Here is a 23,909-nt window from a genome sequence, read left to right on the forward strand (position 1 = left end):
TTCAGTTTGCCCCTGAAGAAGAAAGGTCCACCTTTCGAAAGCGCTCGGGTTATAGGGTTTTTATCATCTTGTGTCAATACTTCTTGAACCTATGTGTTTTCTAACATCATGGATAATTGTCGTAGGAAATTAGTACAAATGTAAATTAACTTATAACAGTGTTACACATTCTGACGTATATGGACATATGGACTTTGGAGCATCATTAGTTAGGTGTGTACAATAAAGACCACAACTCTTCAGTGTAGAAGAAGAAGGGGTTATTTATCCATACTGTTTACTTGTGTTGTTGTTAGTCGCAAAGCTACACAATGGGCTATTCTGTACTCTTCTCGCCACGGGTATTGAGCCCCGATTTTTAGTGTAATACGCCCTCAGACTTACCACTGAGCCACCGTGGAACATTTATGCATATATATATAGGCAGGAAATTGTTTATACTGATTTCATTTAATATCAATAAATCGTGGTACTTTGAAAGATGATATATATAGACGTATTGAACTGGCAGGAAAACAAACCCCAACTAGAGGGGCACTAAGTAGAGAGCAAACCTCCGCCACACAGTGTTGATCATATCTGGCCCTCAAAAAATACGAAAATGTGTTTGTATCTCCGTCGTTATCAATGGACACGGGACATTTTTGGCAGGACAGTGAGAAATAACATTCTACATATGTCCACCAAGTTTCATCAAAATCTGATCACTTTTGACTGAGGTATAGAGTAAAAATAGTGTGAAAAATCTGTCCCCATGTTAACAAATAGGGATTTTCGTGACCTTGACACTCCAAAAACTAGTCACTTCTAAGTTGGGTCATAGTCCAAATATATACCAACTTTCGTCCAAATCCATTCAGTCGTTCTCCAGAAATATTGCTGACAAACACACATACACACAGGGGTGAAAACATAGCCTCCGTCACATTCGGTGGCGGAGGTAATAAAGCCATTTAACTACTTAGATAGTTAAAAGTTAAATAGTTAAACAGTTAAATAGTTAAAAGTTATATCTCTATAGCCTCAACATAAATGGATTGCAAACACAATTTCATGACAGAAAACATTTACAAAGACTTGAAATTTTTGTCTTCTCACCATTAGATACTGCAAATACTAAAGGAACACACCCAAGAGGATAAGTCAGAACTTCTCTGATCTAAGGCAAATTTTTCTGGAATAAACATCAGCATTCTTACAAAAAGAATTGACTGTCTTTTAAAGACATTTTTATCCAGACAAGTTTTTTTTTTATATAGCCTTATTTTCTATAAATGAAAATATTATAAAATTTGGAAACACCAACAGTTAAGAAAAGCCCATTCTGTTGCCAAATAAGCACTCTCTGATGTATTTGAGGCTTGAAGTCCAACATCTTTATTATTCAACAATTACTTCTTAACATCACAGGTGCAAAATGTCCAAATGAGGTATTGTACAGTTGGTCATCCTCCTCACCATTTGATTGGATTTGCCATGGAATTATTTGTGGCCATAACATCCTCCTCATTTTTTTTTTTTTTTTGGTGTAAGCCATATCTAATAAGTTTGTGAAGCAGAATCTTTTTTCTTTTGATAGATTTATAAATAAGAAATGGAATCAGGGCTTGACTAGCTGTTGATCAGAAACTTATTTTTTAATAGTATGTATGGTAATGTACATATATAGGAGCTAAGGATTCTTCTACAGTAGGTGTCTGTGACTTGTTGGACCCCCCGTGTCTGCAGACTTACACTGCTAGAAACCGGGTTTCGATAACCGTGGTGGGCATAGCACAGATAGCCCTTTGTGTAGCTTTGTACTTAATAACAAGCAACAACAAATCGCGAATTTTAAGTTTTTTAATACAGGAACAGTTAAGCAGCAATTCAGTGTTGTGCCATGAGATATCACGATACGTATTTACACAATGCTAAGCTGATGCGGACTCATAAACCTTTCTTCTGTTCAACATCATACTGATGTTCTTCGATTCTTACACTTATATTTCTAGTAATCTGGCCAGTGTAGGTTTTAGCAAATAAACATTGAATCTTGTAAACACCACGTTTATCAAAAAGAGACAATTGGTCTTTAAGTGAAGGTAAACATCTTTCATTTTTAAATGTAGTAAATAAACAACATTTATTTGAATATATATCGGAAAAACGTTACTCGCTTTTGAAGAGACACCGGTTATATGTTATATACTATGGGTATGGAGGAATGGGGCTAATTACGTATTTATTTGTATACAGTGCCTATATGTCTATTTTTTTATGAAATGATAAGCTATATCACGAGTTTTTTCTAAACTTTTCATTTTATTTATTTAACATATTATGTTATAAAAATCACCTGGTGTCTTGGATTGTTCAAATATGCTTTGCTATTAAGTACAAAGCTACACAATGGGCTATCTGTGCTGTGTCCACCACGAGTATCTAAACCTGGTTTTTAACGTTAATAAGCCTTCATACTTACCGCTGAGCCACTGGGGGGAGGGGTGGGAGACCAAGTGTTCGTTAACTGTGATTAGAATTTTTCAAGTCTGATGATAAACGTGCATCTTTAGCCGCTCGAAGCATGTAATGTCAAATTATTTAGTCTGTTGACATAATACTTATATGTAATGAAATCCTTCGTTCCACCAAAATCGTTGCACGATAATTTAATTGTATAAAAATTATTCTTAGTCTAAAAACACTTGGTATCTTTTAGTAAATTCAATTAAATTTTTATATTTTGAAAGAGAAAGAAATTAATAAAGACATAATTGAGTTTTTACGTTTATGCACGAATAATAATTTATGCTGTAGCAGAGTAATGCTCGCACTCTCTCGAGATTTTAGATGAAATAAACCGAAACAAACAAACACACACACGTATATATATATAGGAAGAGAGACAAAGATACACATAAAGTTTTGGTTAGTTTGCTTAGTTTCGAGACTATTCGCGCCAAGCAACATAAGGGTATCTGCGCTAATATTTTCAAATATTCAATGTGTTTGTGTTTTGAATTTAACGCAAAGCTATACGAGGGCTATCTACGCTAGCGGTCTCTAATTTAGCAGTGAAAGACTAGAAAGCAGCTAGTAATTACCACCCAAAAGAGTAGCCCAAGAGTTGGTGGTGGTGGGTGGTGATGACTAGCTGCCTTCCCTCTAGTCTTACACTGCGAAATTAGGGACCACTAGCGCAGATAGCGCTCGTGTAGCTTTGCGCGAAATTCAAAAACAAACAAACAAACTATGGCAGATAGCCATCGTGTAGCTTTGCGCGAAATTCAAAACACAAACAAACAAATTTTACTTGATGAATAGTGACTTTCTTCTTCCAGTTATTATACAAAATCTCCACGTCTCGTGGAAACAAATGAGTTATTTTTCAGGAATACTTCGGAAACAGGTGGAGTATTTGTAATTCAATTACAAAAAATAAATAAAAAATGTATACTTTACAAATAATCTAAACCCCTTGAGTATCGTAAAGAAAGGAAATAAAATAATTGTTTCATCACCTTGCGAAACCAATTATTTATTGTACAACGTTTCGGCCATATCCTTGTTTTAGATCAACAGCATTCACTCACAAGAATATTTATGCACCATAAACAGTTTAAGGGTGACGAAAGTAGTTCACTTTACTTGTTTTCTTTGAGTTACAATGAATCAATACATTTGATTATATATCTTTATTGACTACTTGAACCACTCACTAAACGTGTATTTGTTCTTTCAATGTGTATCAAGCTACTAATGTTCTCCACCTAAGCCACCCGCCAAATTATTAAGTATTACTACATCTACTTCCGCAGGGTTCCCGAAAGTTTTCTGTTTTAAGAATAAATAAAACCAAAATTAAGAGTAACAAATATTTTTATTTCTTGCTTTTGAAAATCGTATGTCATGCTGTGTTGTAGCCTACAGAGTGCATAATTATTCTCGTGATTCTTGGTATGCGCACGTTTTACTGACATCACGACAGTACAAATTGCACCGTTAAGAGTCGCTTATGTGATGTCATTTTAGTGTCTACAGACTAACTGACTGACAGACGTACCACGTGCTCTGTTGAGTATTAGATAATCGGATATATAAATATATACATATATATAGTATTCTTTTATACACCACACGTCAGTAAACACAAAGTAAATGATTCAACTTACTACACAAGTGAAGAGTTTTACTAGATTAAAATAGCACTTACACTAGTAGTAGTAGTACTAGGACTAATTACAGAAAGCCGAAACGTTAAGTATTTGATTGATAAAGAATGTTTCTTCTTAATTTTGTGGTCAAATTTTTTATAATGATTTTTGAAGCTATTTTATGACAAATGGTAGGAATGATACTAAAAAAATCTTAGTTTTTAACAGGTTTCCGATAAATCTAAAAACGTTGGAGAAAACCACTTTGGGAACACTCCTGCTTCTATATGGATTCGAACCAAAGTGCTGACTTATCCAATCGAAAAGTGCTGGTAGGTAAGTTAAACTACAGTTGTTTGATGGTTTCTTATCGAAAGATCACAACAGTCACGATAATGTTACAAGCTTTTGTCATTATCTGATCTAGACTTAGGAAAAACAGCAATAAAATATAGAAAAGGTTTTACCATAATTAGATTTATTTAGCCGCAGCATAGCGGCTCATAGAATGGCTCCGAGTTTTTTTTTTCAAGTACAAACTTTAAGCTCATAGCTCCGATTTGAGATCTAATTACAGTTTCGGACTCAGGAGGTCATACCCTTTCGATTGATACTTGACCACGCCCAAGGTCTCACATATTAAACTTACCTAAAAGAATTTCAATTTGAGGGTAGGCTCGTAGAGATCATGATGAGGAATAAAATCGAATCGGGTATACGCGCGTCCCACGCTTGGTATTACTGGCGCACAAAAACATAGCTAATAAAAAAAGAAAAAAAAAGGTCTCGTAGATTAATTTACTCTAATCCTACCTAAAAGAATTTAAGTGCCGCGGCTATTGAGGATTCTCTCTCTTGTTTAAATTTGAAAAAAAAAATCAAGAAAATAGTATTTTCATACTTTTAATGAGTTCCGAATTCTTACTTTTAGTACTAACGATTTTTTTCTTAAACCTTTGAATAACTTTCTTGAACTTATTTCTAACTTTTATGGTCTAATTTAATCATCTTTGTTCCTACATTTGACCGAGATGAATATATATATAAACTTATGTTTATTCCACCAGAGGGCCTCTAACAGACGCCAACACACACACACTATTTTTTTTTTTTAGTTTATGGGAAAATTCACATTTGTCCAATCCGATTAAAATTTCGCCTCTTGAAAGTTACATAATTTTTCCATTAAATAAGTAAATATTTGTTATCCTAACCTACGACAATAAGTCATTCAAGTCCACTTTTAATTATGTTAGACATGTAACGAAAAATATCAACCAAGAAGGTAAATATCACGTAACAACGCAACAACCTGGAGACACCGATACATTTGTGTGAGAAAAGGAGGTAAAATATTAATGATATGAGTCATATTAGCCAAGCTAGTTGGAGACAAGAAATCTGAATAATGAAAGCACTTGGCTCTAAAGATTGTGGCTAGAATTAATAGCTGCTATAACATCAGTTATTGTAAACTCTCATTGTTTATGTATAAACATCGATTTCTGTCCCTGTATATGACACAGCGAGTGATTCAAGCGCATAACACGGAGAGACAGACCAGAGGCAAGGTACCTTCCTCATTTGTCAGGCGAGTAGGCTTATGATACAAATTTCATATCACAAAACAAACTCGCCGATTAATTGAGAGATTACCATATATAAGAAAACATCTTACTTGAAAGACAAAATTAAACATTTTAGATGTATTTCTAGATCATGCAATATTTCGGGCTTCAGGTATAAGAGATATATACGCGGTAATATTTAGCAATTTTCTCTATAAATTACCCACAGTTTCACGAATGTTAGTAAATTTTCATACACGGTATGTATACATATATAATCAATACAGATAGATCTAGATCAATAAAGTAGTAATACTGATTTGATTTAACACTGTCGTGTACATAATATTCCATTTTGTTAGCCTCTCAGTGGCACAGCGGTATGTCTGCGTACTTACACTCTAGAAACTGGGTTTCGATACCCGTGGTAGGCAGAGCACAGACAGCCCATTGTGTAGCTTTGTGTTTAGCTTCAAACAACAGCAACAGTTTTGTTAACACACTTTCATTGCAAAGGAAAACCCGATAGACGTTAAAAATACTCATCAAACTCCCCATCAACAAGGTACAAGGTTTAGAGCTGAAGAAAGTTCTTGCAGAAGTCAAAGCTCTTCAGAAACAAGTATAAACCATCATTAAAAATCCTTCAGTTCGAAAATGCCCAGATTACCCCAAAGAAAAAGGAGGAGCTTGTAGAGTTTGGACTTCCTATTCTTTATTGCCGTGAATTATACTGGGCATTGCTGTAGTCCTATACAAAAGTGAAAATGTGCAATTAAATGGTGTGACTTAAAAAAAAATCTAGCCTATATGTTTGACAAGCAGTAAAATAAGAAAACCTTCACTGGTGATTTTCACTTTATCAGTGAGCAATTTATTTGTTTGTTTTATAGTTTTCGCGTACAGCTACTTGAAGAACTAGCTACGAATAACCGTACCTAATTTTGAGCTATTAAACAAGAGGGAATGCATCTATTCAACAGCACTCACCACCAACTCTTGGGTTACTGTCACTCTATAACACAGTCCCAAAGTATGGAGCGCGAGTTTGCGTAAACAGGCCGCGAACTGGGAACCCTGCAAGCATGCCAACTATATTGTCCCGCCTGATCTACACTGTAGAAACTGACTAAATAGATTGGGTGACTTCACTTATTTTCTACGTAAAATACATAGGAGCACCAGCAGTAATTAGTAGTGGAATTAACTGCAGAACTGATAGTATTTTTCTGCCTGTTTGTTTTTGTTATTGTTGAATTTTCCGTCAAGTTACTCGAGGACTATCTGCGCTAGCTGTCCCTTATTTAGAAGCGATAGACTAGAGGGAAGGTAGCTAGTCAACACCACCGATCGCCAACTCTTGTGCTACTAACTCTTTTACTAAAGAAAAGTGGGATTGACCGTAACATTATAACACCTCCACGGCAGAAGGGGAGAGCATATTCGGTGACAAGATTCGAACCCGTGATCTGCAGACTGTAAGTTAAGCGCCCTGAGGACCAGGCCATGCCAGACCCAATATTTTCATAGCTCATGTGTTATTATTACTGATTATGTTACAAACAGATTTTGTCCCTCCGGTGGAACAGCGGTAAGTTCATGGACTTTAAACGCTAAAATCCGGAGCTTGATTACCCCGTTGTGAACACATAGCCTAATGTGGCTTTAATCTAAAACATACAAACAAACAGATTTCTGGGCGCACAGTTTGGTGCGTAAATAATTTGGAAAAGTGTGTTTCAAAAACTGATGAAGTCCGGTTGGTAATTTTAGAGTTAAATGCCTTTTATTAGAGAAGTAAAATTTTTTTCAGCTACTAAATAAACCAAAATCTAACGGGTTAGGCAAGGGTCTTGTCACTCACTTGTACACACACACACACACACACACATATATATATGTATATATAGCCGGTACTGTTTAAAGTTCTACAAAATTTTAGGATTGGTTATTACGTTATTAATGTTTGTGAAGTCTGGGACAGTTGAAAAGAAACTGTCCCATGAAAATTAAAGTTGTATTGTGCCCCCTCTCTGTAACAATCACAGCTTGTTTCCCTGTGGAACAGCGGTAAGTTTTCGGATTTACAACATAAATCAGGGATACAGCAAATAGCCCGATGTGGCTTTGCTTTAAGAAAACACACACAATTACAGCTTACTAGAGATGCATATTCGTTATTTCAACTCGTTCTAGCCCACTTTTGTCATGTTAAATATCGGGTGCAAATAGTAGTTGTTGTTTATATTTGTGTGTACCTATCTATGTATGTGTTTAATTGTATACTATATTATAAAAAGTATGAAGAGAGAACACTCGTAGTTAGGAATCAGTTCATCCCTGCTGAATCTATATGTTAGTTACGCGGTGCTCTGTTGTGTAGAGTTTAGAAATGTCGGAAGAGCTGCTACAGCCAGCCAGTCGGAGTCAAGATGCCATGAAAAAATGGAGCTTAGAACTTCGAAAAAGGAATTTTTATTGGAAACAACAATGGCGGTGTGAGTCTTTGAGATACCTCATCCCATTTAATTATATCCAAATTCATTGTAGGTAATATGCTGAAGACATGTAAGACCGGAAGATGTACATCAAAATTAATCACTACTAGGTCCATGAAGACTTTGAAACATGTTGTAAGATTAATAAAATACATTCGGTATTGAATTTGGATTTTTAATAAGATGTTCAGAACTGTAAGTCAGTACATCCACAGCATGCAGGAAATTATATGTCACTGGATTTTACTTGAGGTCTGCAGCCCATAAGCCTAGTCAAGAATAAAAGCCGTCAGTTCTCATAGTGACTTCAGTGTCAAAATTGAGTTGAATAATAATAATAATGGAACATCATTATATGAAGTCACGTCTTGTTCAGATGGATGTGGCTTTGAAAACAACCTGGAGAATATTTTGTATATGACTGTTTAATTCCCAACTATAAAGAGTGTTGGGGGTAGTACTGATCTGTTAGGCTGGTTTTGGGCTTGGCTCACTGGTAGTAGAAAATGGAGCCATTAATGCCGTTTTCTATTTTACGTGCTGCCTACATTGATACAATCTTATAAAAAGTGTGATACTTGTCAGTATAAAAAGTCATCGTGTCATACCGCACGAGACAGATACCCTCCACAATTTTCTTAATCGGACCCAAATCCAGAAAAAAAAATCAGTTGGACCACTCTGGTAATTATGAGATAAATGTTGTCTGAATGGCAGAAAGAAGGATTAAGAAAGGTGGGGCAATTCCTTATTAACATTACACCTCCTTGAGAAAATGCTTAGTTCAATATGTGCTGTCCCAAACCTTTGATAATATAGTATATATGATATATTGTTAAGTTTTCTTCTCCTCACTAAAATATGTCAGTTTATGAAACCCTGAAAAACTGTACATGATATATACTTATTAAACTGTATATATGATATATTGTTAAGTTTTCTTCTCCTCACTAAAATATGTCAGTTTATGAAACCCTGAAAAACTGTACATGATATATACTTATTAAACTGAAAAGATATATGGATAAAGTAGTAAATATCGTGTACTAAAAAAGATTTTAAATAACAATGTTACATTCTTTGACTTGTGGTATATCTCTTGAGATGGAGTAAAATTCAAAAACAATTTTTGAAATTGAAATTCTCACCTAATAAGTGAACATATAGCAAGGACTAATAAGTCAAGTGATTTAGTTGACTAAATGAGAGAGAGAGAAAACATTATGAATATTCCAAGTGTAGAGCCCCCCAGTGGCACAGCGGTATGTCTTCGGACTTACAACGCTAGAATCCGGGTTTCGATACCTGTGGTGGGCAGAGCACAGATAGCCCATTGTGTAGCTTTGTGCTTAGTTACAAACAAACAAACAAAGTGTAGATAAGGGCTGATAGCCCGAAAAGTTGACCACATTTTACTCTCACGCAGCTATTTTAACCATTATAATTTTAAATACGGACCTAATAGCTTAATATATATATCTCTTTAAAGAAAATTGTGACGTCACAGTAATAATCGTTACCCGTTTATTAAAAAGATTGTTGAAGCTCATTTATGAATATTATCTTGAATGTTATAGAAACATGGTCTTTAATTTTCCCAAGATTTCGGTATCTGTCTTGTTTGGAGCCTTCTAGTATTGAAATTATCTGTACTGTAATAAAGGTTGGAAGATAATACTTTTTCTTCGCATAATTTAAAATATAAAACTTTAAGATTCAACCCAAAATATCGTTTATACGCATACTGGTTATTCTGCAATACTAGGTGTCTATAAACTATTGAACCATCTAATAATGAATAGAATGGAAACTACACCAGATAAACAGTTGCAGTTTACAGCATGTTAAAAAACCGATTTCTGGAGTTATTTTCAAACCAGTTGAGATAGAGGTATGTGAAAGCCATTTTCGAACATACTGGATATGGCAATGTTGCATGCCTGAATAATTAAAACAATTGAAATGTTCACTTTGGAGATGCTGGTTCATACGTGGGAGTATACCGATTATCACCTGGACATCTTTCAAGTCATAAACGGTGCCATGTTAAGGTATACTAATGACTCTACTTGTCATGGACAACCTGGGGTGTGAACCCCAGCCTAGACATCCTTCGAGCCACGAACGACTCCATGTTAAGGTATACTAATGGCTCTACTTGTCATGGACAACCTGGGGTGTGAACCCCAGCCTAAACATCCTTCGAGCCATGAACGACACCATGTTAAGGTATACTAATGGCTCTACTTGTCAGGGACAACCTGGGGTGTGAACCCCAGCCTAGACATCCTTCGAGCCATGAACGACGCCATGTTAAGGTATACTAATGGCTCTACTTGTCATGGACAACCTGGGGTGTGAACCCCAGCCTAGACATCCTTCGAGCCATGAACGACGCCATGTTAAGGTATACTAATGGCTCCAATTGTCATGGACAACCTGGGGTGTTAACCTCCAGCCTAGACATCCTTCGAGCTACAAACAGCAGTTGGTTATCGTACGTAGTTCTCATTGTAATCAGTTCATAAAGTAGTTTAATAATTTGTTTCTAACGTTTTTATGTATGTTGCTATACACTTGTGTCCTTTCAATAAAATCAGGTCGTTATAAGACGTTATATTTGCGAGAAGAAAGTCAATTATTGTAACACACATATCTGTTTCATGAAAACGACCAAGTGACACGTATATTAGTTTGATTATAGTGGAGCATTATGACTCGTTAATGTGGTAAAAAGGTCATTGTAACATAAGTAATTTTGACAAAAGAAAGTGATCTTAACACATGTATTAGTTTGCTCAAATTGAATTTTCGATAAAAAATGGTCATGACAACACACTCCTTTAATATAAGAACTCCATCGTTATCTTACACACGTACTTGTTCAGCTGAAGTTGGTCATCATAGCTGTAAAACGTGTATTCGTTCAGCTAAAGTGAGTCACCGTAACTGCAACACGTGTATTCGTTCAGCTAAAGTGAGTCACCGTAATTGCAACACGTGTATTCGTTCAGCTAAAGTGAGTCATCATAACTGTAACACTTGACAACACACTCCTGTGTATTTTCTATTTGTAACTGCAAATATGGCAAATGATCTATCTATATTTAAGAGCGTTCCCAATTTTATAAATTACAATATACAGTTTCAGAGCAGTATTTTGTTATTGCTTGTATGCAAGACAAGAAATCATGATACTATGTTGTCGAACCAATACTTCCAGCCAGAAACGTCAAACACGTATTCAGTCAATTAGTAAACAGTTACATAGTTTCAGAGTGATATGCAGATACTACATATCTCACTCTCTTATAGTGTATGTTTCACACTTACAAAATGTTAAAATGTTTCTCAAGTTCTAATTCAGAACATAGTAATTCCGTTGGAGATCGTGAGCTAATTCAACCCTCGAGGCTACTCTCTATAGCAGGCTTTAGTCAAGCAGGCCGTCTCACGGTTTATGGGGTAATTGTGTTGCATCCTACAATACCTTATATATGTGGGACAACTTGAAGACTGTCTTATGTGACATAGACGCCTCCGGGTACTTATGATATAATCCTGTGATTGGTTAGCTGCTTGGTGAATGTGAATCGTTAGAGCAGATTTGGTGTTTTCAGTGAGATGGGTTTCTATTGCTGAGAGAACAAGAAATCGCCCTGGAAGACTCGTTTCTGTTTTCGTCTATATAACGCTTTTCTCTCATTGTTCAGTCTACTGCTCATTTATCTCCTTTCTTCCAGTTGATAACTACAATATTATATTTCGATTTCTTTTCAAGTAAAGTTTACTTTCATTTTATTTTATCAATTACAGTTCCTTTTATTTAAAATTCATGAAAACGCAGTTTATATTTCCTACTTTAATTTATTAGCATGCAATAGTCCTCGCCACTAGACCGATCACTCTGAATTTCTAGGCGTCGCTTTTAAGCTTGTTTGCAAATAACATGTTTTTGTTTTTCTGATCATCTTCACTACAGTCTTACTTCTTTCATCCCACATGCAAAAAAAAAAAGTTGTCCTTCCGCGAACTTCAGTTTGACGTATAATATATTCTATCTAGCACGTGCTGCTAAAGAAAAATTGTTTCGGCAAGAGAACGTCTACAGTATTCAGTGGCGGCATCCAAATCAATTTTCAAGAGATTCAGCACTGTCAAACGTTGAGTCAGTTCTCCACGCATTTAATAACACACTCTATATCTTGCATCAGTAATCAAAACCATTTGACAGTTATACAAAAACAAAAAGTCTAATTCTTGATAAGTCCCAACTGAAACCTTAGTTTCACTGTGTTTCTGAGAGATATATTGAACTGAATATACCAGTTAAATCATTAAATCTGATTAAAACTAAGTGCAGGAAATTTCAGAATGCTATATTAACAAAGTTAATGAATTCACTTGAGTCATGCTTGCTATAATTAACTATATTGGTAAGATGGAATACTTGTTATGCCAGCATGAGCACTAACTTACACTCAAAGTCCCTTAACGTAAATGTCATTTCAATATATATTTGTTTTTGTTTTAAGCACAAAGCTATACAGTAGGATGCTCATACTGTGCCCACCACAGCAGTCGAAACCTGAAGTTTAGCGTTATAAGCTCTCAAACTTACTGTTGGGCCACGGGGTGGGTGGGTTTAATATATATATGATATGAGGTGGAATTTGTTGAATTTCAATTCAAGGTTTCAGAAGTGATTTAAAAACTTGCAAACTGATGGTTTCTAGATCTATAATATTTTATATTCACTTCACAACATGACTCGTGGCTGGTTGTTTCTCACTATTTGAACAATTTAAAAGCCATGCATCATTCATCCATACGACATCCAATAATAAAAGCGAGAGATTATTAATGTTTAAGCTCTTAACACCATACTGCAGTGTTACTTATGGTCGTAAAACAGAGCATCATTTTTGTTTAAGAACTAACTGAAATAAAAATCTGTTTATGTAATTGATAAAAGTCCATTTTGTGTTTGCTTATAATAAGACAAGTCGTAAAATACTGCTACAGAAGGTTAATTAAACCTATAAGAATAACGTGTGTGCACTAATGTAGTATCACGTTGTCACAAGTGTGAGCATTGGCGCCACGGGTATGTTTAGCACCTATGTAGTTAGTTCAGACCGAATTCCTGACTACTCGACAGAGCAGTGCCGCCATGGATGATTTTGGCTAGATAAATGAATGCCATTATTTTCCGAGGGAGTATGTTTGTATAGCCGTTTAACAGGGAAGCGTTTAAGGTTCGGGAACAATCTGAAAGAAAGCCTTCAATAACAAAATGAAAGCTGTGATTCAGAAAAAGAACCTTCTGACTACCAAAAAAAAAAAAAAAAAAAATAACTGCGATGAAGCTTGCCATGTCTCCATTAATAGATAAGTAATTAAAGATGATGAAGATTCACAAACTTTCATCCATACATCCACAGTGATAACTGTTCTCATGAGAAACAAATCCTCTTATGCAGTTCCGATAGACCTTTGTGATTTTGATCTGCTTTGAAAGCCAACATCCACCCAAGTACCATAGAGTGGTTGTGGAAAGGTTGTCAATACGTTTGAGTTATCCTTTGCCCAAAATTGTTAAAATGGTGATTATATGTCGTACATAACCATAACCATCAGAATAAGCAGGATCGGCAATGGAAGAAGAAGTTCCAAGGTCAAATCAGGGCCTGAGGTATTGTAAGCAGTAAGCACGCGCAATGTTTTAAGGTATTGCTCTACTACAATACCATTAACCCTCAGCAAGCAAGCGCAATGTTTTAAGGAATTTTTCTCCTACAATACCATTAACACTCAGCAAGCAAGCGCAACGTTTTAAGGTATTGCTCTACTACAATACCATTAACCCTCAGCAAGCAAGCGCAACGTTTTAAGGTATTGCTCTACTACCATATCATTAACCCTCAGCAAGCAAGCGCAAGGTTTTAAGGTATTGTTCTACTACAATGACATTAAAGCTCTGTATTTATTTATTTATATATCTGCCATTTATTTATCTGTACGTCTGTCTAGCCTCCCCCTCCCCAACACACACTTCAATGGTTAGTTAATGGACAAGTTAGAGAGCTCATAATGTTAAAGTCTTACAGTGGTCACAGCACATATAGTTCGTTATGCAGCTTTGCTTTTGAATAACAACAACAAAAGCTAGCTAGCTGTCTCCCAATCTATGTTTTAATCATTTATACAAGTTCCAGATAAAATAATCTGATAAAACATTTCATACAAAATATGTAAACTACCATTAGCAATTAGCATTGTGATACATTAATTTTTAATAATTTCTTTATCTTTATGTGTTTACTGGATAAAAATGTTTACGTTTATGTCCTCAACAAACAGCATTTACAGTTTTACTGCTTCCACTATTAAACCTTTAACGCTGTAATTAAAAATGAAATAAGACCTAAGAAAGCAGTTAATTAACTGTCTTTAATAACTGTACTTTATAATTTCTCAAAGGATTTGCTTCTAATTTACAAAACTTTAACTAACTGACGAGGTTGTGTGTTGTATGCTTGTTGAGTGATTTTTAATAAACTAATTGTATTACCGCTGATGGTGTAAAGCCGTTTAAATTATACAACAATTTTTGTTTGAGTAACTGAAGTTAATTCTTTCCTGCGTGTTCTCGCCCTCTGTTATGATTTCTTTTTTTTTAATTTGATACATAAAAGTAATTTTTGTACTCACAGTGTTGCCACCAGGGATGCGGTAGCATTCAGATTCACTGATGTCCAAAAGATAAGCAATAACGAGAGTGTCAAAAAAGATTTGCTTGCGAGAGAAGAAAATGAACGCGTAAGGCCGGGAAGGATGTGCCAAAAGTGGAGAAAGGAGATTAAAATGAATTCATACAGTGGAAAAGGACGTAAATAAAAGTGAAAAAATAAGACTAAAATCACTTAGAAAGAGTTATTGCCCAACTTACCTGGCTTAAACAATTTAGTTGTTGTTGGAGCTCAACCAGGTAAAGAACATCTGCACGAGACAAGGCGGGAAAAGATTGTCTTGACTGGGCAAGAGAGTGAAAGATTATATTTGTATTATAATAATAGACTATGTATGTCAGTGATCATTCCATTTATACATATTCAAGGGGAGATTAATTCCCAACTCATACTAACTTGTACAAGCACCCATACTACTTGGGGCTGGTTTGTATTCCTGAGGTTAGATGTCACAGACGCATGGCCAAGCAGACAGAACCTTATATTAAGGTGAAGAGTAATGTAAACTATGACCATTCGCATCCTATTTGCGAGGATATAAACCAACTGCTCGACAACTAGGTCAAAAATGTTGCAAAAATTTGCCTGATATTATTGTAACACTACAAGGTAACATATAGCAGTGTTCAAGTACTATAACGCTATGGTAGAAAAATAGTAAAACATTCTACATCTAATATCATTATTTTGAACTATAATTTTCATTTCATTTAGGATAGCTTTTATATATTTATTATTATTATTATATATATATTATAATTGGGTATATTCAGTACAACGCTAAAAACCGGGTTTAGATATCCGTGATGGGCATAGAGCAAAGACAGCCCATTGTGTAGCTTTGTGCTTAACAACAAACAAACAGAGCTTATTTTCGAATGTTCTAAATAAAAATTTCAGCATTTATAATACACAAAGGAAAAATAGAATAGACTTATATATATTCATTAATCACTTAGTTTAAGTGCTAAGCCACACAAGGGGCTGCTTTCATTGAGCACAAAGTGGGTATCGAACTCCCATTTTTAACGTTACAAATATTTCAGCTTTACCGCTGATCCACTAGAAGGCGCTAATTTATATAATTACATTTTTGCATTGATACTCAGCATAATGGTTTAGGCCTAATCTAAGGCAGGACAAACCTAGTAAGGTTGTATTAAGTTTACGGCTCAGATCACTGTTATTAGCGAGGTACTCTTCTAACGAATTAATGCAGTTTAGGAATAATTCTATTTAACTAACTATAAACATTGTTTTTAGGCTTACGTCAAACATAATTAACGGTATATCATTTATATCTATAAGTTGATATGTGCGTGTGTGTTTATACGCGTATTCTACCGTTGCTTATGTTCAGGAGTCATCATTAATAGATACTAAAAGTTTCTATACCTAAGTAATTTGTAGAGATATTATATTTATTTTAAAAATACGCCATTTTCTAATGTTCACAAGTAAATGGTAGTTCGCGCTTGTGTCATAAAAATTTGCCCATTGTACTTTATGTAGTATAATACAGTAAAAAACCGCTAGTATTAATTAGTTAGTTAGTTTGTATTTAAGCACAAAGCTACACAACGTGCTATCTGTGATCTGCTCAACACTGGTGGTTTCTAGCGTTGTAAGTTCGCAGACTCCCCGCTGTACCACTAGGGGGCGATGTTGTAATAATAAGGAAATTTGCAATGGGTATAACTGAATACTAACTAACTATAAGATATTATAAAGCGAATTTAATGAAAAACATACCATTTGTACACTGTATAGCACCTCAGTATAAATAGGTGTTAAGAAACAAAACATGTCGACTGGTTTTATTTCATAATTTCAATAATTGTATGTCTATATTCGTAACGTTTTGGTACAGATATGTATCCATTAAAAACAAGACATATTGCTCTAAAGTGCTTATCTGTACCCATCAACTAATATCAAAAGTCCAAAAGCCTAACGTTTTCCAGGCAAGCCATTAAAACTTAAAATTGGTTGTCTCCTAATTTAATCTACTTCTATATCTCGAACATAAATTTGTTCGTGTTCGCGAAATTGAATACACGTTTCCAACTGAAGGACCAATAATTAAGGACAAACACAGATACAAGTTGGTATAAGGCACTGATTATCTTTTTTCTTTCTTACGCGATGTTTCATATACTGGATTCAAATAGCATATGGCATCCGTAATGAAGGGAAGAATAGAATATTTGAAATAAATAAAAACTTAATTCAAAATAGGTAGTGAAAGGTAGCTTTAATAGAAATCGTATTGTTCAGAAAATTTTTTAGATAACGAGACTTATTTTAAATTTAGACATATTTCATTTATTTATACCAAGCAAGTTTAATATGACAGCCAGCAATATCTGTGTTTCAAGATTTGCACCATAAAATGCTTCATGAATGTACAAAATATCCGCATCATCACATGTACAGATGATAAACCGTTTCATGCCAACCGTTTGAGCTGCTTGGCGCTTATTAATATATTATTTATGAGTTGTAAACCCTCGGTTACGTGTTTGAGGAGAGAGCTAAGTTCCGAGTAAATTCACGCAATCAGAGGCACCACTGTTAGCGCTTATACGCTGGAAGTAGCATGCATATACGTAACATTAGCTTATATGGGAGAAGTGAAACCTAACTTCATCTTGGTTTTCATTATTATTCTCAGTCCCAGAATTTTTATAAACATCGAGTAGTATGTAGACCAACTACATGTGACTTTTATCTGGGGCCGAGCGTAGCCTTGCAGATAACGTGCGTGATTGTGGACTTTCGGGTCTATTATTCGCGTTCCATTACCTCAAAATAATAATAATAATAAAATAATCACGCTCCTCATTTTAGGGCCGCAGGTGCATCGTAAAGGTGACGGTCAAAGCACACTATTCGGCCACACGAGAGTAGCCCAAAAGTCGGTTTTCCTCTATTGTGTCGTTTCTACAATCTTGTATAGGTTACTCACAGAAGCTATACTCAATAAGCTGTCGCAACATGCAAAGGAGAGAATGTAGTTTATTAAATAATGTATTGTATTCTTACAATAATATTAACACCCATAAAACAGAAATTTTTATATAGGCAAGAATTTGGACACGTTTATAAACAATTCGCACAGCTTTCTGCGTCAATTAACGAACTCCTCATTCTTCATTTTAATCAATATCATACTGGTGTTGCACATGGGACTCAATATCACACTGGTTTTGTTTCATATGTGTGATTTACAGCATGTCACAGTTGTTTGTTTGCATGTGTGTGTGTTTTACAGTAAGTTGCACTCGTTTTGTTGCATGTGTAGTTTTAGATCAGACAAGAACTGGCGGTGGCTGCTACTCACTAGTTACCTTCCCTCTTAGATTGTCAGTTAAAGATTAAGGATGGCTGTTCGCAGATAGTACTTGTATAGCTTTGCGCGAAATTCTTGAATAAACAAACAAAGATAGCTAAAAACTTGTTTACGTTAATCAACAAAGTAAAGTAACATGTACGCGTTCCACTCAGTCAATATCATGTTAGGTTTAATAAAATCCTAGCGTTGAATCAAAATATATACTACAAGAATACTCTTTAAAACCAAAGTGTAAAAGCAACATTCATAACTCTTAATCAATAATCAAGAAATGCAATAATGGTCATTCGAAAAAACACATTTAAAAAATAACCAAACCCTTAGATTTTATTACAATGTGATACAACCCATGCAGCAAAATAAGTGACACCCTCTAAACCACACACGCAACAAAACGAGTGTAATATACTATAAAACACACACGCAACCAAACAACTGTAACATGTTGTAAACCACACACACACAACAAAATGGGGGTAAAACATTGTAAACCACAGATGCAACCAAACAGCTGTAATTGGCTGTAAACTTCCTTCCCCCAACTCTATCTTTTTGTCGTTCTACGCTATGACGAGACGATATTAAATCCTTTGCCCTCTTTTTTTTACAACATAAATAAATGTTTCTATCTCTTATTAATTGTATCTGAGTTTTGGTGTACCATGATAACGACACGTTGTGGAAATGTCAATATTATAAAGGTAATAATTTATGCTCCAGTAAAAGGTAGTTCCTGATGCTGTTATTTTTAGTGAATGTGTTGTAAGAGTGATGGTCAAATCCCTTTAAACATAATAATATTCTGAATAACAGAGATATTATTGGGAAGGGTTAAACATAATAATATTCTGAATAACAGAGATATTATTGGGAAGGGTTAAACATAATAATATTCTGAATAACAGAGATATTATTCGGAAAACTATATGACCAAAGTGTTGAATTGTCGTAAACAGACGTCTAACAGAACTCCTCACTCACCACGTTGTACAATAAAAATTAATAATTTATATTCCGTTTTCTGTGTTCATTTTTTTTCACCTACAAGAAATTATATTGAATAACTGAAATTGACGATGGGTGAATCACCGAAATTGGCAGTGGTTGAATAACTGAAATTGGAAATGGGTGAATAAATGTCAACGACAATGGTTTAGTAGCTGAAAGTGGTTATGGTTGTATAAATAAAATAATTAAAACTTTAAGTTTGAAAATCCCATAATTAAGACTTGAAATATGAAAATCCCTAATTAAGACCCGAAGTTTGAAAATAACATACTTATGAGAATACGTCGATTAAAAATAAGTAAGAATTAAAGAGAAAATAGAAAAGAAATGCGATATGCGCTTTTTTGTTATAAGAAATAGAACTTTAGGGATCTATGGTCGTCGAAAACATGACTTTTAGTTGGACATCACTTTGCTGGAATATAGTACTTACGGGAAAAACTCGGGTGTTCGGTATTTCTTTCTAAAAAGGAAACTCGGCACTTCACAGTTTCTCTATACAATAATCTAAAGCGACACGAAAATATTTCAATCAAATATAAACATGCATTTTTGGACTCCAGCTTTATTAAATTTTCCAAAAGAATTTCAATACTATTAGACACAAAACTCGCCTATTTTTCTCAGTGATACACTTAAAGTGACGTTTTATTTTAGTGCCCTCGTACCTTGAAAGTTAAAGGATATACTAAGAACAGTTTCTTAAGAATTGTTATAAACAAAAAATTTCTAATAAGATAAAAATGATAAAAATAAACATTATTGCGAAGGTTTATCCAGTTCTTATTCAATAGATATAAATCCTCTCAAACAAGCATGATAATTAGAAAGAACAACATGTACAATTATTTGAACGATAAACTTAGCATCCTCAGTTCCAATAAACTGTCAAGTTTGATTATTGGACAGCAGCAAGCGTGCGAACTTTTAAATTATTTTATTTTAATGTGGTAAGTGTTTTTGTTTTTATTTTCCAATCGATTGGAGTAAACTCTCAATGGAGACTATTTAAAATAACACGTGCAACGTATTAATAATTTAAAATTTTGAAATGCGCTACGTTTTTTAAAATTATTTCCCTAATCGATGTGAGTAAACTTTCAACCACGATTATAAAGAAATAATGACACGCGCAAGATTTAAATGAATGACATAAGGTCTACAGCATGTAATTTACTTTCTTGTTAGGCTGGAATGAGTTCTCAGTGTTGATTATTAACCAGCAGAAAATGTACAAAACGTTAACGGTTTTAGTATTCAGTGAGGTTAGATATAGTCTAAAGTAGGGTTATTCAGTAGCAGAACCAAACTTAAAACGTTTGTACGTGTATTTATCAAGTTGGTTTTTAGTTCGTGCTCAGCTGGAATTAATTCTCATTCAAGAATCTAAAGAGTGTAAAATAACAATAGCACCTAATACTATATATATATATATATAACTAAAAAGTAACGATGGTAGCATATTTTTAAAACTGATATTTGCTATTAATTAAAATAATCACTTTGTTTTCAGTTTGTTACTTTTCAAATTCGAGGCGAAGTGGGTCTTATAAAACAAACATGTTTGTCTCATTCTTTCAAAAATGATTAAAAACTATTAACATTAGAAAGCTTACCGTATTGCCCCTAATTAACGTCTCCTCTCTAATTATCGCCCCTCCCCGGCATTTTTATAAAGCTTACCTTGTGTGACAGAAATAGTAATCCAACATTTAATCCACTTTTATTCCGCAATTTTGATTTGAAAAACACACACACACTTATTAGGATTGAAACCAACAAACCACATGTGAAAAGTAGGATCCGGAACTGCACAAATACTATAATTAGTGCCCCCTTTGCAGTTTGCAACGACCCCGGCGCCATTAATTAGGGGAAAAACGGTATATATAATTTCAATTTTATATGCAATAAATATTCAATGCAAGTATGTAATACATAACATACGAAAATAAACTGTATCATTAGTAGTCAAATAGTATAAGATAGACTATAGTCCACAGTTTATGTAGTTCCAAACCCTTAATTTAATGACAATATTGACATTCTAGATAAACGTATATTGAAAGATACTGTTTAATTAATAAACCCTTAAAACTGCTTCTCTGCATTATTCTCCAAGCAGGCTGGAAAACATTTGCAAATGTTATATGAAATTGGTAAAATTTGAATCTGTTAATTTTGGAGAACAAATAAATGGTTTAAACTCTATGCACGAAAAATATACAAATTGAACATGGTAGCATGCATTTATAATAATAATAAGAGCATATATATCAAAATAGATTTTCCAAACAAGAAACAGAACCTACTTCTTAGTGGATGTATGGACCGTATATCCAGATGTAGTGGTAGTGGGAAGAACTATGTCCACAGAACGCGAACGGTATGTCATTAAGTCATCTTCAGTTACTTCTTCTCCACCAGGAACGTTCAAGAATGGAGAATCAACTGAGATTGATCGGATCTGTTTTGACTGGGATGGTACTTCAAGAGAAACAGATGCCAAGTCACTGGCTATGGGTGATGCTAACTTGGTTTTCGTTCCATCCGATGACGGAGAAGACAAAGTTACTACAACAGGACAGTTTTTTAGATGCAAGTGTGTAGGAGCACGAATCTGGTCAGCGGGGCCCAATTTACCGTCTTCAATTTTGGCAACGTCTGTCTCGCTTTCTATTGCTTCTGAACTGGAACTGAAGTACAATGATTTTTCACTTAGGCTTGACCCTCTTGAGAAGTCACCTCGTGCGTATTCTTCGAGATACAGACAGTGTAAACATTGACTTGAACTCTGTGTCTTTTCGCTCGAAGTGCGACGTCGTAGCCGCCATCGGGGGACATCTAAGGAAGATCCAGAATCAGCTGTTGTGCTAGTAGCTGAATCTAGAGAACGAGACCTCTGATTCTTAGAAGTAGGAACGCTGAGATAGGAAGACGAATATTCGCCTAATTCTTCCTCTTTGGAAAATCGAATTTCATCAAATGAGGCTGACCTCAGCTGTTTCGGAACGTCTAAGAAGGGAGCGGAGGGTGGTAAGGGAGCCTCGATGGCAGGACCTCTTGACTTCTTGAACGTTTCTCGTAGCTTATGCATGCTGAAAAGACGGCCTTTGGCGTTGGGATACTCACTCATTAGAAAATATGATTACCGATCAAGTCCCAATGAAATAGGATACACACACAGATGTGGAATGTTCAAAGAAATAAGATACACACACAGATGTGGAATGTTCAGCTTTTAAGTGAGTAACGTTCTAGTGACAATAAGAGAGAAATACAACATCAACAACGAGGCAGAAAAAAAACAATGAAGAAAATATTAGATAAAATTGGATCATATCTCACTTTTCAAGTATAATAAACTAACACGAAATGTTATAGTTCAAAATTACTGATGTGTAGCACAGATAGAGAATGATGCTAATTTTAATTTGATCTCAAAAGTCAAATTTATCCTTTTTTTAACATTTCAAATTTAGTAAACCATCTGGGAATTTTTAATTTCCGACTGTTTTATTTTGCGAGATTTATTTTTCTAACTTGTAGAGTTGCGTAGTGAAAATATTTTTCATATTACCAGTATTGAGTTAAAACTATGCTTGGACCTACATCTTTCCTCTTTACTTTAAAGGACGCAAAGTTTAGAAAACATTTTTAATATTGTTTCTTTCATGATGCCTGCCTTAATAAATAAAGCAGTACATACGAAAGTACCATGTATTGAAATAGGTGCTCAGATGCTTGAAACTCAATTTTTTGTCACTTTACTAAAAGCGTCTTTCAGTCATCTTCATGTTTATTCAAGACATGCCTTGTTTGTTGGAGCCTTTTTCAAACAAGAAATTTACGAGTTCGTTTAGAAAAAAAAAGAAACATAAATGTTTGAAATACCTTACACTTCAAAACGTATAATATACAACTTTTAGCTCCAACTTTTCCTAAAGATGAGAAATAAACAAAAACCCTGACACCTCACTTATTAGTCTAACCTGATAATGAAGAACTATGAAAGTCCCATTTAACATTCCCTGTATAATTTTATATATGGATAACCAACAGTCTAACTAAGTTTTTTGCATGACATTAAAAAAATTCAAGATTCTACAATCCGGTATCTATTTGAGAGTATGATTCGTTTAAAGAAATGAAGGAATACCATACCTGATGTTGTGAGTTGAAGAATCAATGCTCTATAATTGGTTCTCGCCCGAGTTATTAGTTGAGGAAGAATCAACGTTTCACATTTGACTTTCTCTAGGTGTGTCAGATTCGAATGGAAACATGAAGACCGTTCCGTTCTTTCTGTTCAATGACCTAGCCTCGCTATGCAAGGTGGAAGATCAAATAAAAAACTTCCGATTCAAGGACCTACAGGTGCCAGCAGCTCACCTGGTGAACTGGCAGATTCCACTCAAACGCAACAGCTTCAAAGTATGTCGCCAGCGTACAGACAATGTGGAGTCGATGACGTCAGTTGACTTGGGCGGAGATACGGCTGCTTTACTGAAAGTCTTTGCCAAGATGCATTTTTTTCCCCTTAATGATAAATGTTTGAGAAGCAAATTCTCCGCAAGGCGATCCAATCGCAG

General features: G+C 34.8%; 1 protein-coding gene across 1 annotated transcript in view; it reads right to left on the reverse strand.

The window, feature by feature from the left end:
- Window positions 1-23,577, reverse strand: part of LOC106463851 (eye-specific diacylglycerol kinase-like) — a 168,457-nt gene extending 144,880 nt beyond the window's left edge. Inside the window, exons 1-2 of the mRNA XM_022391470.1 lie at window positions 23,482-23,577; window positions 21,630-22,574 (exon numbers count right to left, since the gene is read on the reverse strand). Coding sequence (XP_022247178.1) covers window positions 21,630-22,453 — 824 coding nt within the window. The 5' untranslated portion in view covers window positions 22,454-22,574; window positions 23,482-23,577. The remainder of the gene's footprint in view (window positions 1-21,629; window positions 22,575-23,481) is intronic.
- Between the last annotated feature and the right edge of the window lie 332 nt (window positions 23,578-23,909).

This window comes from Limulus polyphemus, unplaced genomic scaffold (assembly GCF_000517525.1).
Source record: "Limulus polyphemus unplaced genomic scaffold, Limulus_polyphemus-2.1.2 Scaffold1502, whole genome shotgun sequence".
Lineage (NCBI taxonomy): Eukaryota > Metazoa > Arthropoda > Merostomata > Xiphosura > Limulidae > Limulus > Limulus polyphemus.